At 43.3% G+C, this 15,141-nt stretch overlaps 1 protein-coding gene across 1 annotated transcript in view; it reads right to left on the bottom strand.

Moving 5' to 3' along the window:
- Window positions 1–301: 301 nt before the first annotated feature.
- The window catches only part of RGPD4 (RANBP2 like and GRIP domain containing 4), a 59,601-nt gene continuing 44,761 nt past the window's right edge, over window positions 302–15,141 (bottom strand). The window contains exons 21-23 of the mRNA XM_073350899.2: window positions 7,425–7,589; window positions 6,482–6,574; window positions 302–405 (exon numbers count right to left, since the gene is read on the bottom strand). Of these exons, the coding sequence (XP_073207000.1) occupies window positions 389–405; window positions 6,482–6,574; window positions 7,425–7,589 (275 nt within the window). The 3' untranslated portion in view covers window positions 302–388. The remainder of the gene's footprint in view (window positions 406–6,481; window positions 6,575–7,424; window positions 7,590–15,141) is intronic.

The raw sequence follows: 15,141 nt of genomic DNA on the forward strand, positions 1-15,141 counted from the left end.
GTGTGGTCTCATAATAGTAGAATCATCTTTGATGCACATGTTCAATTTTCATTTATTCCAATGATTACAAGTAGCTCAGCAGAATAGTACCACTCTAAATCAATCTTGGTTACACACACTTCTACAGAGAAATGTGACTTTAAGCCCGAAAAGTACATTACCTTGGTTTGTGGACTTTGTTAAATTTGGATCATTTTCTTTTTTAGTTGACAAATCAACAGGTTTGTCATCGGTTCCTGACAAAGTCTGTGATGTGAGGGGGGATTGCGTGGTTGAGTCTGGTTCTTCACATTTAGTAGTTGATGGAACAGATACTTCAGCCTCACTGGTTAATGGAACAGATACTTCAGCCTCACTGGTACAGGCTAAATCAGTTGAACTGGTAACGTCATTTCCCAGAAACTCCTAAGAAGAAAATATCTGTTTCCAATAAATGCTTTAAAAGAGCCAAGTACTCAGAACATTTAGAAAACACCTGCTTAAATTCTTTCGAAAGCTGCCAGAGCAGCAGCATTAGATAATGAATTCTCCCCGCCCCCACCCTCGAACAGGAACACTGCAGAAAGGTGGGAGTGTTGGAAAACTATATAAAAGCTAGTACACTGATTTTCAAAGCTAAAGAACCTTTAGCTCCTACTGACTTCAATGGGGTTTGTGGGTAATCAACATCTTTGGAAAAAAAATAAGGCCATAAATGCTCATGGAATTAGAAGGAAGAGGGGCAAGGAACACAGATTGCAACCCAACATCTCTGTTGCTTACAAAATGTTTTTTTTTTTCCCCCAAGTGGAATTTTTTGGGATCCAGGGCCCTTCCTTTGGCACTGTAACAAATATACCAAGTAACAATATTAATAAAAATTAACAGCCAAGGTGCTTGAACAAGCAGGCTAACAGGTTACAGACTTCTAAAGATTTCAGAAGGAATTTTTTGTTAATGTAATGAACTTAACACTTAAATCATTTAACACTACTGATTAACTTGGCAAAGTGTCCTTATGTTCACATTCTTCTTAAAATAATACTGTTAGATCATTTACTTTTTCTGAATCTTTGAAATTAGTTCTTGCACACTCAAAAGGTATGAAGTGCTTAGGATTTGACCTTATTGGGGACGGAGAATGGGGAAAAAAAGAATAGTCTGGACAGAAGACGGAACATAAGGCTAGGAGATACAAGGTCCAAGTTTTAGTTCCAGGTTTGCCAGAGACTTGCTTCATAGCCAGGGACAAATCAAACAGTTCTTCCTGTGAAATCCTCAGTTCTATAAAATGTCAACCACACTAAGTTTACAGGGAGTTTGAGGATTAGTGATTTTAAAGGACTTTGAAAATATGAAGTGCTAGAGTGCTTAGAAATCCCAGATATATATTAAACACATCTCATTGTTCACAAATAAATATTTTTATTCTGCAATTTAAGCTTTTAAAAAATGGTCTCTACAAACAGCTTCAAATAATTTGCTATTTGCTTAAAAAAAATCTCAAGGGAAATCGGAGGATACTAACACACTGGGACTGAAATCAAAAGGAAATGTTTCATAAATGGTCAAGGTTTCAGATGGCTCTATGACAGATTCCATTGGCACCCTACTGATATTATTCCAATACAGGGGAAACTATTTTGCTCTTACTTCTTGGCATACACCAGACATTTGATTTAAAAAAAGCTAAAATTACTTCAATAAATGTACAGGGTATTCATGATGCTGTTTCAGTGTTAAGAGTTAGTGCCACCAAAATGAATTAGAAAAGTCATGCTTTGAGTTTTAGTTCCTACTTTGGCTTCTTGAACTTTTTTAAGTTCTGTCTGAAAGTCTTCCAGATTGTCATTGTCCTCATCAGTATCACTGCCAACACCACAGAAAAATGTAGAAGGAAGCTTTAGAGTCTCTGCTTTAGCCTTTTCTTCAGGAGTTGGTTTCTTTTCCCAAACAATAACACACTCACTCTCATTCTCTGGTTCAATTTCTCCCATGATATCTAGAGAGACAGCACATCAGAAGTTACTGAAATGTAGCAAACAGAGCAGAGTTCTGAAGCAAAGTTTCTAGGACACAGATTATGAGTAATCAGTCAATTCCTACTTTAGGTAACCCAAGAAGGAGGTTTGGATAAATAATTTAACTTCTATGCTAACTTTTACAAATTACACGTTAGATTTTCTTGCTTTATTTAACTCTACTAACTTGATCCAAATGGAAATAATACTCCACTGATTTTAGAGCCCTCCATTGGTGGTAAAAGCTTTTCATTTAATTGGAAACTAAAAGGTGGTAAATTTGCAATTACTTTGCCAGCGGCCAATTTGAGTAGTTTGGCTCAGGAAGAACCTTCACAAAAAGGCTTGTCTGATATACCTTCTCTTCCTAATGCCCAAACCCCTTCCACCTCCTACCGCAAGAAAAACCCATATACCTAGATGTTATAATGGGTTTTAAAAACAAGTTTCCAATTATACTGCCAGAACCAAGTAGTAGGCAGGGCAAAATAAATCCAAACAAGACGTGTGCCAATTGGATGCTAAAGTTTTCTAAAAAAAATGACATTTCCTGCCCTTACTTTTGGTACCACTAACTTTTAGATCATTAATTTACACACTTATTTGTGCCTACAGATGAAGTCTATTCATAACTTTGGAACCGAAGCTAATAACCTCAAGGCTATGATTTCTCTATTCTGACTGAATCCCTCAAAGTTCGGTTGTAAAAATTCAGTGGAGAGATGAAAACCTTGAGATGGGAAGGGACATGGTATGTCCTGTCAGCTTGTTCTGATGTAGCTGAGATGGATGCTAGTGTGTGCCTCAGGTCCTTTGTAAGATCCATTAGTCCATTATTTAGTGCATGGGGGACCTGCAGGGTGTGGAAGGGTGCAAGATGTCCAGGAGTTTGTGGTGTGGTTTCTCCTTTTACTGCTTTATGTGGTATGTCCTGGATCTTCTTTGCCATGGACCTAATGATATCTTAGAACACTTTGAAGTCATCTACCAAGACAGGCAAAGGGGATTCACTGCCTCATCAAGGGAGGATGAGATCATCACACCAGGGACCAGTTCTTCTGCAGATAGCTGATACTCTTCCTCACTTTTCTCCTTTTGCCTCTCCTGTAACTGAGTCTGCACTATCTGGCTTTGCTAAGATGCCCTACAGCAGTGGTTCTCAAACTTTTGTACTGGTGACCCCTTTCAAATAGCAAGCATTTTGAGTGCGACCCCTGCTTATAAATTAAAAACACTTTTTAATATATTTAACACCGTTATAAATGCTGGATGCAAAGCAGAGTTTGGGGTGGAGGCTGACAGCTCCTGACCTCCCAGGTAATAACCTCGTGACCCGCTGAGGGGTCCTGATCCCCAGTTTGAGAACCCCTGCCCTACAGTCTCTCTTTGGGTAAGCGGATTTAGCCCTGAAGACAGTGGAGGATGTAGGCCTTCTAAAGTATAGCTGCACAGCCCAGGGTGTCAAGTAGGGTCATGGCTAGAAGGGATAGGAGTATTGAGATGGGGGACACATGGCGATGAGGGGGAAAGTTCCAGGAGGGGTATTCCATGTGAGTCCCAAGTACCTTCCTGTTACCTCTCATGGTGTTTTGTCTAGAATCCCTATCCAAGGAGAAGGTGGAAGTGTGTGTGATGAGTTGCTGTTGTGTCTACATCATGACAAAAAGGAATACACTTCCTCTAATGGAGGGCTCATTCTATCCAGAGTGCCCTGCCTTTGGGGGAGGGGGGAAGAGGTGGGTACTGGGGATACCTCTTTAATCTGATGTACCGGTAACTCTGGAGATGTGCTTGGATATCACCATCCTCAAGGAGAGGCAACTTGGTACCAGGCCCACAGATCAATCACTTGGTAGTACAGTGATTGCTTTGGGTATTAACTTAGCTGGTACTGAGGAAAATCGTTCTGAGGTGCCTATCAGAAGTGGTAGGAACAAGTCTTCAGGAACTGAGGCATTGGGTACTGAGATACCTGGTGCTGAGAGAAATGCAGTCCACAGACTTAGTGGATAAAAACGGCTCTCCTGGAAATTGTTATGGAGGCACATGAAGAGGGCTTGTCAGGTTTTTGGCCTGTAGGAAGTTGAGTTCAAAATGTCAAAAGTTTGGTGGCTCTTGTGTATTAGCTTACTAGGCATCAGAGAAGGTAACCTGTGCCTTGTTCCTCGCTGGAGCAGCACTCCTTTCTGCTCATCAGTGATGTCAATGCCGGAAGCCTCTTAGATGAGGCCAAAGAGCTAGGGGTGGAATCTTGGCTCACTGGAAATCGAGAGGGACAGACTAGACGGATAGTTCTCAACCTTTTAAGGCTCAGGACCCATCTGTAAACCTTGATGGCCTGTCAAGACCCACAGGGGTCAATCGGGGAGTGGGAGGACGTGCAGGATGCTTGGAGCTAAGATTCCAGATGCTCCAGCCAGATACGGACAGGTGGGGAACCCCTCCGCACCAGCAGCTGGGGGAGGGGAAGTGAGCTGAGACATCCTCCAAAAATACACAGCTATGCCATGAGACAGAAAGTAAAGTTTGGAGGGGATTGTGGGCCTGGAGACGAGGTGGGGAGATTAGGGAACCAGGGGGTTTAGTGAGGAAGGAGATGGGGATTTAGGGGGGAGGCTGGGGGAGAGATAGCAAACCAATAGATCCCAAAATACTACAACCCTTTGGGGGCAGAGGGTAAATGGGATTTGGAATCCTGGGGGCAAAATGAGGAGTCTGGGGTACAGAATGGCCTAGAGGTACAGTGGGAAAACATCTGGGGACCAGGATGAATGGTATGATGGGGAGTACCTGGTTGTAGGATTGATGTCAGGGAGCGGGGTACTTAGATAACATGACACCAACCCACTACATCCTCCTGGCTCCTGTCCTGCGGGGGAGGCTGGGCTTGCCTCCCACCGAGGGCGTAATACTTGGTGATGGTTGCAGCTCAGCAGACCAAATTTGTGAGGGTTGTTATTGCAACGTGATGCATTGGGTTACTGCGTCACTCACTTAAATTTTGCCCAGCCGGCCCTCCATTGTTATGGTGGAAGGGTGGCTGGGTCAAACTTGAGCAGCACTATGACTCAGTGCATTGTTGCAGCACCTAGAATGGTGAGCTGAGCCCAGCCAGCATCGTGGCCCTTCGACGTATTCTGGCAACCCAATTTTGGGTCATGACCCACAGGTTGAGAAACTCTGGACTAGATGACTGTGGGTCTAGTGCCCTCTGTTATATTGTCCTCGCTGTGTCCAAGAAAGCTTGCATTGAATTCTCAAGGAAGAAGAGCTTCAGATGGTCTTCTCTAGCTTTCTGAGTGCACCTGGAGAATGAGCGACCACTCAGGAATATGTCCTTCTCCTAGTCTGAGTAGACATCAGAAGTGGCCATCCTCAACAGGTGTCACACCTTCACAAGAAGAACGGGTCTTGAATTTCAAATTTAGCTTCTGCCATGGTGCTAGGCCCCTGTATAGGGGAGGAAGAGGTGTCTATTGTAACAAACTTAAGTGAAAATTATTTTGGGGGGCTTTTCTGCCAGTGGACAGATACTAATGAACCCAAAACCAACTAATTAGGTAACACTAGCACAGCGTGCAGAAAAGGTTGCCACTGCAGGGGTTCCATCCCACTGCCACAGATGTTAAAGAACGGACAGTGAGTTGGGCCTGCTTCAACCTTTATGTCCTCAGGTGGAGCTGGGATAGGGAAAGAAGACACCTAGGGCACAGGTGCAGCCCAAATACACACTGCTGGCCACACACACTAAGAATGGAATAAATGTGGACAGTCACTGGAAGACTAGGGAGAATTTACTTAGCTCACCTTCCTTACTTTATAACCCTAAGGATGAAAATACTAGTGCCGAGATTGCAAAGTTTAAAATCTATTCAGAGAAGTTACTGAGATTTACAGGAAGAAACTTCTGCTGGTTTCTGATAGTATGGTTAAGACAACCTGGAGGAAAGAATGCTCCACCAGTTTTACAGTGTTTAGTTCTAAAGCCTCTAGGGCTTCATGTTCATTTTTATTACATTCCAGAGAAATCATTATGGAATTTGGAGTATGTCAGCATATTCCATCCTGCCATCAATTTAGTAAATACAACGTAGATCCTGACAAGGAGCTATTCCTGTGTACAAGTTTGCCTAAATATACATATACATATCAATTACATACCATAATGTGCATAAAAAGTTCAATACCAGGATAATTAAAGAAACTGCTAGAACTTGTCCCCAATTTTAGGTTGCTCTCCTAGACTTTGTATCTTAAATTATTTTTGGATGTGAAGTGCATGTTGTATATATATCTATCACCCTCCACAAAGGCGCAGCACTGATGGAATACAAGGTATGACAGATTTTAAGATTTGATTACTCTAAATATTTAGTCATGAAAAAGCAGTGTTAAGAAGTTTTAAGTTAAGCAGCAGTTTAGAGTTATACTTTCAAATCAGAGGGTGTAGCTGAAAATTCTGTTTTAAAGTTTTTATTTACCTTGCACAGGATCTTTTGATGTTTTATGCTCTTTGGGATCATCAGGATATAGCTTTCCATTAAGTTTCTTAACAGCCATTTCATAGTCTTCATCTTAAAGAAACAGAATTGAGAAGAGCCAGTGATTTCACAACACACCCCCTCTGGGAACCACCCATTCTAGTTACCCTATTCAGACTTGCAAGTCACTCAGGTTAGGGAATCATGAGCTGCGTATTCACATTAGCTTCTAATTTTTAAGAAAGGAACAGCCAAACAGGAAAAATTTAATCTAAATATTTCTTGTTGTGGTTGTGTATGTATTTGTTGATGTAGTTAAATGTTGAAACACTCCTTCAATATAGACAGTTCTGATTTTGGGGCAAATTCAGTCTTCTGTTTCATGCTGCCCAAAATAATATAATATTAAGTAGTTTCACAGCAGGATTAAGAGATAAACAAGGAAAAATTTACACATAAGCGGTAGTTAATTAGCAAACCCCTTCTGTTACTTTTCCATACCATTTTTAAAAGTTTTGGGATACAAAAGATGTGTTCATAATTTCATGTTTTCCCAGAATTGCGTCCCAAATAGGGAGGTAAGAAAGAAGAGCAGAACACATTTCATTTGTGGTTCCATTAGTCTACCCAACCAATTGAGCTTCAGCCAGATAGTGGCCATTCTTGGTGCTTCTGGAGTCAGACCCCTGAGATGCTGAACATACTCCACTGAATCCCCTTTTATCGTTCCAAGAACTAGCTAAATTGTTATAAGCCATATACGGCTGAGTTGAGCTACGCTACAGTAATGTGAAGATCTCATTACACAATCTCTGGCCACAAGAGACTGGAACACTGTCTCTTCTGAATAGGGATAATGCTTCCTCAGAGCACAAGAGACCCCTACCACACTACTGTTGCTCCAGTTAACCCAGAGTGGATGAACAAATTTCCAGCTCCTTACCATCATCCTCTTCACTTAAGTAGCCAGGCTTATTCTTGTAGCAGAAGAATGTTGAAGGTAGTTTAAGAGAGTCAGCAAGAGCTCTTTGTCCAGGGGTAGGTGTTAGCTCATAAACAATGAGTACATCAGAGGGAAGTTCTGCATCAGTTTCCTTTTTCCTCTCAACTGTTACAAAAACCAAAAAGATTAACAGGACCAAAATGAAGATGCTTGAGAACAAATCTGAAAATAACCTCTACAGCTAAAGTCATTCTGAAGACAAAATTAGACAAAACATGTAAACTGCAAATATATATAGACACAAGAAACTAAGCATCAAAATTATGACAGAACACTAAGAGAAAGGGATTTAGTATGAAGAAACGTGTCCTTCCAACATCAACACACAGTAGTACATACTTTAGGTGTCATACCATGCTTTTCACTAGGCATAAAGCTAGAGCTGTCAACTTTCTAACAGCAAAAAAACAAACATCTTTGCACCACCACCCGCCCATTCTGCAAGGCCCCACCCCCGCTCACTTTATCTCCCCTCCCTTGCTCTCCCCCACCAGCTCATTTTCACTGGGCTGGGGTGCAGGATGGGGTGAGGGGTTTGGTTGGGGGTGCAGGCTCTGGGATGCAGGAGGGGGCTCCAGACTGCAGGTGTGGGAGGAGGTATAGGCTCTGGGCTGCAGGTGTGAGCTTTGGGTCTGGATGTAGAGTTTGGAGTTCAGGATGGGGCTCCAGGCTGGGCCCGAAGGGTTTGGAGTGCATAAGGGGCTCAGGGCTGGGAGGGAGTAAAGGCTCTAGCTGGGGGTGCAGGCTCTGGGCTGGGTGGTTCGGAGTGCAGGAGGCGGCTCCGGACTGGGGTTGAGGTGTGGTAGGGGATGCAGGCTCCAGGAGAGAGTTTAGGTGTGGGAGAGGGCTCAGACCTGAGGCAGACGGTTGGGGTGCGGGCTCCGGGAGGGAGTTTGGATGCGGGAGGGGGCTCAGGGCTGGGGTGCAGGAGGGAGCTCAGGGCACTTAACTTGGATGGCTCCCCAGAAGCTCCCACTGACTCCTAGATGGAGGCATGGCTAGGCCAATGGGAGCTGCGGGGACAGTGCGCGGAGCCCACCGTGGCTGCCCCATGCTTAGGTGCCCAACATGCCGGCAGCCGCACAGAGCTGGGTAGGGAGTCTGCCTGTGCTGCCAACCAGACTTAACAGCCCTGTCTGCAGTGCTGACCAGAGCCGCCAAGGTCCCTTTTCGAGCGGGCGTTCCAGCTGAAAATCAGACACCTGGCAACCCTACATAAAGCATGCTTCAGTCTTCATGGTCCTTACTTCTGTTTATTTTCATCACACAACTGAAGTTAGACCCAACTGCTGCATGCATTTTAATTTTTAAATTTAGAAAGCTATTTAAATAGTAAAGTGAAGGTACTTTTGGCATACTGAGTACTATGAATTTGAGCAATGGAGCATAATTTTATTAAAATCCACTTTTAAAGATGCAATGTAGAGACAGAACTAAACTGCATGCCAAGTTTTATCATCTACTATTCTCTTACACTTTTGCAAGTGTAGCTTTAGCCCCCCCATTCCTTGTTCCGAGACCCCCCGGTCCCTACTCACCCCCAGGACCCCACGCCCTACTCAACCGCCCCCCGCTCCCTGTCCCCCGACTACTCCAACCCCTATCCACACCCCCTGACCCGACAGGCACTCACCGGCAGCGGTGGGAAGCAGAGCAACACGGCCCCAGCCTGCTCCACTCCGCCAGCTCCCAGCCACATTGCTCCGCTTCTCGCTGCCAGTGAGTGTGGGGAGGTTGGGGAAAGGATGCCCCCCATACTCACTGGCAGCGGGAAGCAGAGCGCCATGGCTGGGAGCTGGCGGAGTGGAGTGGGCGGGGGCCAGGCTGCTCCGCTTCCTGCTGCCAGTGAGTGCGGGGAGGTTGGGGGAAAGGACACCCTTTGCACTCACTGGCGGTGGGAAGTGGAGCGACGCAGCCTGAGCCATCTCCGCTTTCCTTGCCTCGGCCCCAGCCATGTCGCTGTGTGCGTGCGCGTGTGTTGGGGAAAGGTCCCGCACTCACCTGCGGCGGGACGTGGAGCGACACGGCCTGACTTGGCCCCAGCCATGTTGGGGTGAGAGAGAGTGTGAGAGAGAGAGAGAGAAAGATCCTGCACTCACCTGTGGTGGGAAGTGGAGCACCGTGGCTGGGAGCTGGCGGAGTGGAGTGGGCTGAGGCTGGGCTGCTCCGCTTCCACCGCTGTGGGTGAGTGCGGGGGGATCCCTTCCTCTAAGCCCCCTCCCCTGAGCAACATAGCGGGGTCTGGGTCGAGGGAAGCGGAGCGGGCTGCTCCCAGCCCCCCGCTGATCCCATGGGCCACTCTGGGACTGCAGGGCTCCCTACAGCTCCTGCCTCCCAGAACCTGGGGGGTGGGAGCCCCGATCGCCCCTGAGACCCTCTGCCCCATATCCAACCCTTCGGGCCCGGCCCAGCACCCTTAACACACTGCTCAGAGCAGCGTGTCAGCTTTACAGTGTTGTATGCAAACCCGCGTTATATCGGGTCGGGTGGTGTATATTGGGATAGAGGTGTATATCCTTTCAGGCTTTTAGATGTTACAGAGATGACATCTCAATCCTTAACTGCAACAGTCACTGCTCATCACTGAAACTTGGGCACCCCCGGAATTACTCTGTCTGTCCAGATCTTACTCTACTTCCACTATAGTATTAGCACTAGTTTAACACAACTTCCAAAGAGCAGTGCAGATGAAACCTAAAGAGTAGCTGCTGCTAGACAAAGTTTCCATGTGCTTTATGTGTTCTAAAAAAGGAGAACAGCTTGCATAGCACATCTTTTGAAGATTCCCTCCCTCAAAAGAGTAACTAGTTCAAGAACTGATCAAGGCTGGGTTTAAAACCACAGCAGTTAAGAGATCCAAGTACCAGAAAACATCCTACTTTTTAGTCCATGCTCCAACTACTCAAATAGAGATACACCAAGTTTCCTACTTGACATGAAAGTTTACTCTGAGCAAGCCCACCTCAGGATGCTTCAGCACAAGCGCTCATCAGTCATATCTGGTTAAAAACATGGTTTGTTGTAGGGTTATAGTGAGATTAACTCTCAAAAGAGAACGAAGAATTTGGTACATATAACCTTAGAGGTGTGTCGTCAAGAACAAAGCTGAGGAAGAGTAGGAAAGCTCATGCTGCTACTGGCCATGCAACACCCATTCTATGGCTAGCTATAGGATTTTAGTTCCAGTGTTGCCAATCCAGCATCTTTCATAAGCACCAAGCTTCCAGTAAACCTTCATTAAATCCAACATGCAGAAAACATACATTACTTCCATACAATAAAGCAAGTAATGAAATAAGTTCAAGGTACACAGTAGTGTACTAAAAAGTACACTAAAAAGTCTATTCAGATTAAGCAAGATTGTGGACAAAATCATCCAAGGAGTCCAATATTTGCTTGGCATCATTGCAACATCCTAGTATTCCAACTCCCACTTCACAAAATGCATAGTTCAGAAGACAAAGTTACAAAACACGTATTGCAGACAACTGACAAAATTTAGCCAGATGTGGTTGTTTAGAAGAGTCAGTTTGTCCTTGTTTCATGTTTTGCTATTAACATTCCAAAATCTGATTTTCCCATTATATGAATGGACATAGCTGAGCTATTTAAAACAGCTATGAGAAATTTTATATGCCACAGTTTAACTACCACAAAACCAAAATTAGATTCTGAAGCCTGAGCAGATACAAGGAAAATAATTATGATCCATCAATAGTGTTCATTTTATAACATTAGAAAAGAGGCATTATTCATCCAAAGCAGCTCTCTACTGCTGTCCTAGCATTTTGCTTTTCTTTTAACTTACTGATGTCAAGAATAGGTAGAACTAAATATTGGAGTCTGGACTGCTAGTGTTTGATAGCTATGAACTGATTTTTTTAATGATATTGAAGATTTTGTAGACCTAAAGATTAATTGAGTTCTCTGTAAATACTTTGATATCATAAATAGCTCAGTGGTTTGAGCATTGGCCTGCTAAACCCAGGGTTGTGAGTTCAATCCTTGAGGGGGCCGTTTAGGGATCTGGAGCAAAAATTGGGGATTGGTCCTGCTTCAAGCAGGGGGTTGGACTAGATGACCTCCTGAGGTCCCTTCCAACCCTAACCTTCTATGAATCTAGGACACATTACTGAAAGACTCAGAGGCTGGTTTCTGGATGGCTTATATTAACAAACATCTTTGCTTCGCTCTAAGGGTGATCATTTTGGCAGAGGGGTTAGAACTACTATGTTCTGTTAATAGTTAATTTTTTCTAGAGAGTTGCCTTTTTCCAAGGCTGGAAGGAAAGAGCTTGAGTTTCTACCTTGATTCTAAAAAGGAATATCACCATCAGTAATCCTTGACTACATTTTTAATGGGTTGAATTTGAAAGGCAGATTTCAGGCATGTCCTCTATTAATTCTCTCCCCCTCACATCAGATCAGTACATCTGAAGGCTCAGCTGTAGTCAAATGAGGATTTTGATATTTTTTCATATCAATTTTTTAAAAAGAATAAAATTCACACCATATTTCCAAGGTCTGTAATGCAGAAGAACCTATTGAACTAGATCTTGTAGAGTGTTATAGTCTCTACCTGTGGAAGTTAAGAACAGTTTGAAACTTTCAAAAAAAATATATGGATTCTTTGTGTTTTCCATGTAACAATTCACCTTAATGGAGCATCACAAAAGTAAATTTTGAGGTAGAAGCTTCATTTTAAGATCAGGGAATATTTTGTGCAACTTAATCCAGTGAATGTGAGATCAGAAAGTGTTTACTATTTTAGTTTTTCCTCTTTTACAAACTAATCATATCAAGTTATGGGTACTCACCATTTTAAAATATCAACTGCACTATATATTCATCACTTTTTCCTCTGTAAAGGAAGACGACTAAGGGCATAGCTACATTTGAAGATGTAGAGCGCTTTGAGTTAAACCAACCTTCGGAGAGTGCAATTGGGGAAGTGCTGCAGTCTGTCCACACTGATAGCTGCAAGTGCACTGGAGTGGCCACATTAGCAGCTCTTGCAATGCCACAGAGAGCAGTGCACTGTGGTAGCTATCCCAGCATGCAAGTGGCTATAATGTGCTTTTCAAATGGGGGCGGGGGGTGGAGTAGAGTGTGACAGGGAGTGTGTTGTGTGTATGGGGTGGGGGAGAGACGGTTTTTGGGGGGCTGAGAGCATGCCAGCATGCTATCTTTTAAGTTCAGACAGCAGCAGACGCCCCCCCCCCCCCACTCTCTCACACAGCATTCCACACTAATGGCTTACTTTGTCCAGGAGCAGACAAGCATGCCAGCTGTCAGAAACAGAGCTTTGAAAGGGCATATCTGCATTCCTAAAGCGACTTCAAAACAATGAAAAGAGTGGCCACCTGATTTAAGAGGATTATGGGACGTTTATGGAGGCCGATCAAAGTGCAGTAATGCAACACCTCGTTCACACTGACACTGCAGCGTTTCAGCTGAGACACACCAAGCGTTATGCTTCTGGTGGAGGTGGATTACCAGGAGCGCTCCAGCTACAGAATCCAGGCACTCTACGTGCCTTGCCAGCGTGGATGGGTCATGAGTTAGGGCGCCTGGGGCTGCTTTAATGCGCTCTAACTTGCAAGTGTCAAGCCCTAAGATAACAAAGAACAAATTTAGCCGGGGGAAAAGAATCAAGAATATTTACTTTACCTCACAAACAACAAATGAGACTAACTGAAGGTTTTAAATTTAGAATCTGATTAAATTTAGAAGTAGCAATATTGTTCTTTTAATAAATAAAGAGTTAGTATTGATGGAAGCATGTAATATACCTTTTCAGATTATAATGATGGAAAACACTTTTTGGATGCTATAGGAACTAATAGTGTTAGAACAGTGAGAAGCATTTGTTTTAAGGAGACAACATTTGACCAAGTTTTACTTAATCAAGGTAGAACTGCCAGTATTTAGGTTATACCATGCATCTGTTGTAAGATCTGGTTATACATATTTAGTACTGAGGACTGTTGCAGCACTCAAGTATAAGATATTCTCGGTGTATCTTTGTATTTTTTTTAAAAAAACATTGGACAATGTATACAGCTTATCTATAGTTATATTATTTTAAAGGAAAAAAATAAAGATTCCAAAAGTTCTCACCAACCTGGTTTATTCAGCAAGTAGTCAGCCACACAACAAAAGTCTATTTTTTAAAAGAAGTTAGGTGCAGAGCAACTCCTTACGCAGCCACACACTGGGTGAGTAGAGAGCACTGGACTCCCAGCCTCAGAATGTGACTTAACTATGAAAAGGGCCAGAAGTAAACAACTAGGCGACCAGTGAGTGAACTTTTGAACACTTCCAGTGGCAAACAGGTGGATTCAATTCAGACACTAGCTGGAAAAACTCAAGAGTTCAGACTCTGCCTCCTATTTCACAGATGCTTATTTTTAAGGATATACAGTTCTTACTGGCTAGACACTGGGAATGGAACTGAGCCAGTTTGGAACCCTCTTCATGAGGAATTTCAACATCATCCTGAGCATACTCTGTGAAATTTCTCATACATCTTCTCATCTTCCTAGGGAAGATTTTAGCAAGCAGATCTGGAGTTCCTATGGTAAATTTGAAGCAATACAAAAGCCAAAAGTCTATGAAGTAGAGCACTCCAAGACCACCACTTGTGTGAATTAAAAAAAACCTAAACTAACAGAGGGTAGGGAGACATTCTTTTGCTATGACAGGTACAAAGTCAAAAACACACTAATTCTAACTACTGCTCTTCAGCATGCATATTAAATTTGTGTAAATTTTCATACCATTATATAGCCAACTGCTTTGCCACAACTGGGCAATTGTCAGTACCAGCTAAAGAGTGATTTCATCACACATTCAGTGCAGTGTGTAAATACCTTTACTATCGGGTTGGAAGGAAGGTGTGCTGGTCCAAAAGGCCATTGGATTAGATTTAAAAAGACTAAAATTAAATCCTAGAAAATAAATTATGTGGGTTTAAGTGTTTATTTGGATTTTTAGAGGGGCACAAACATATCTAAGTTCTTAAGTGTATATCTCCAGTATCTAGAGATCACAATCAGCTAATGAATATTTGCATTGCCTGCTGTACCTGTTTATCAATTACTCAATAGATGTAAACAAGCAGCAGCTATCAAGTTTTTCCTACCAGGATACTTTACTACATAGATCAGCATACTTGTCATAATTCTGAAATCCACTTTTAGTCCAAAATTCTGCATTGTCCATTTTTTACTGCAATTTAGTCAAAGTATTTCTATTTAACAAATTGATTTGACTGCTCTTCCCCTCCCGCCCCCAACTTTTAAATGCCAATACAATCATATGCTTCATATAATATTTTGGGCCCTACCAAATTCATGGCCATGAAAAATGAATCACGGACCATGAAATCTGGTCTTGTGTGCTTTTACTCCACGCTATACAGATTTCACAGGGGAGACCAGTTTTTCTCAAATTGGGGGTCCTGACCCAAAAGGGAGTTGCAGGGAGATCACAAGGTTATTTTAGGGGGGTCATGGTATTGCCACCCTTACTTCTGTGCTGCCTTCAGAACTGGGCAGCCAGCAGCGGCATAGAAGTAAGGGTGGCAATACCATACCATGCCTCCCTCACTTCTGTTCTGCTGCTGACGACGGATCTGCCTTCAGAGCTGGGCTCCT

This window comes from Lepidochelys kempii, chromosome 1, assembly GCF_965140285.1.
Source record: "Lepidochelys kempii isolate rLepKem1 chromosome 1, rLepKem1.hap1, whole genome shotgun sequence".
Lineage (NCBI taxonomy): Eukaryota > Metazoa > Chordata > Testudines > Cheloniidae > Lepidochelys > Lepidochelys kempii.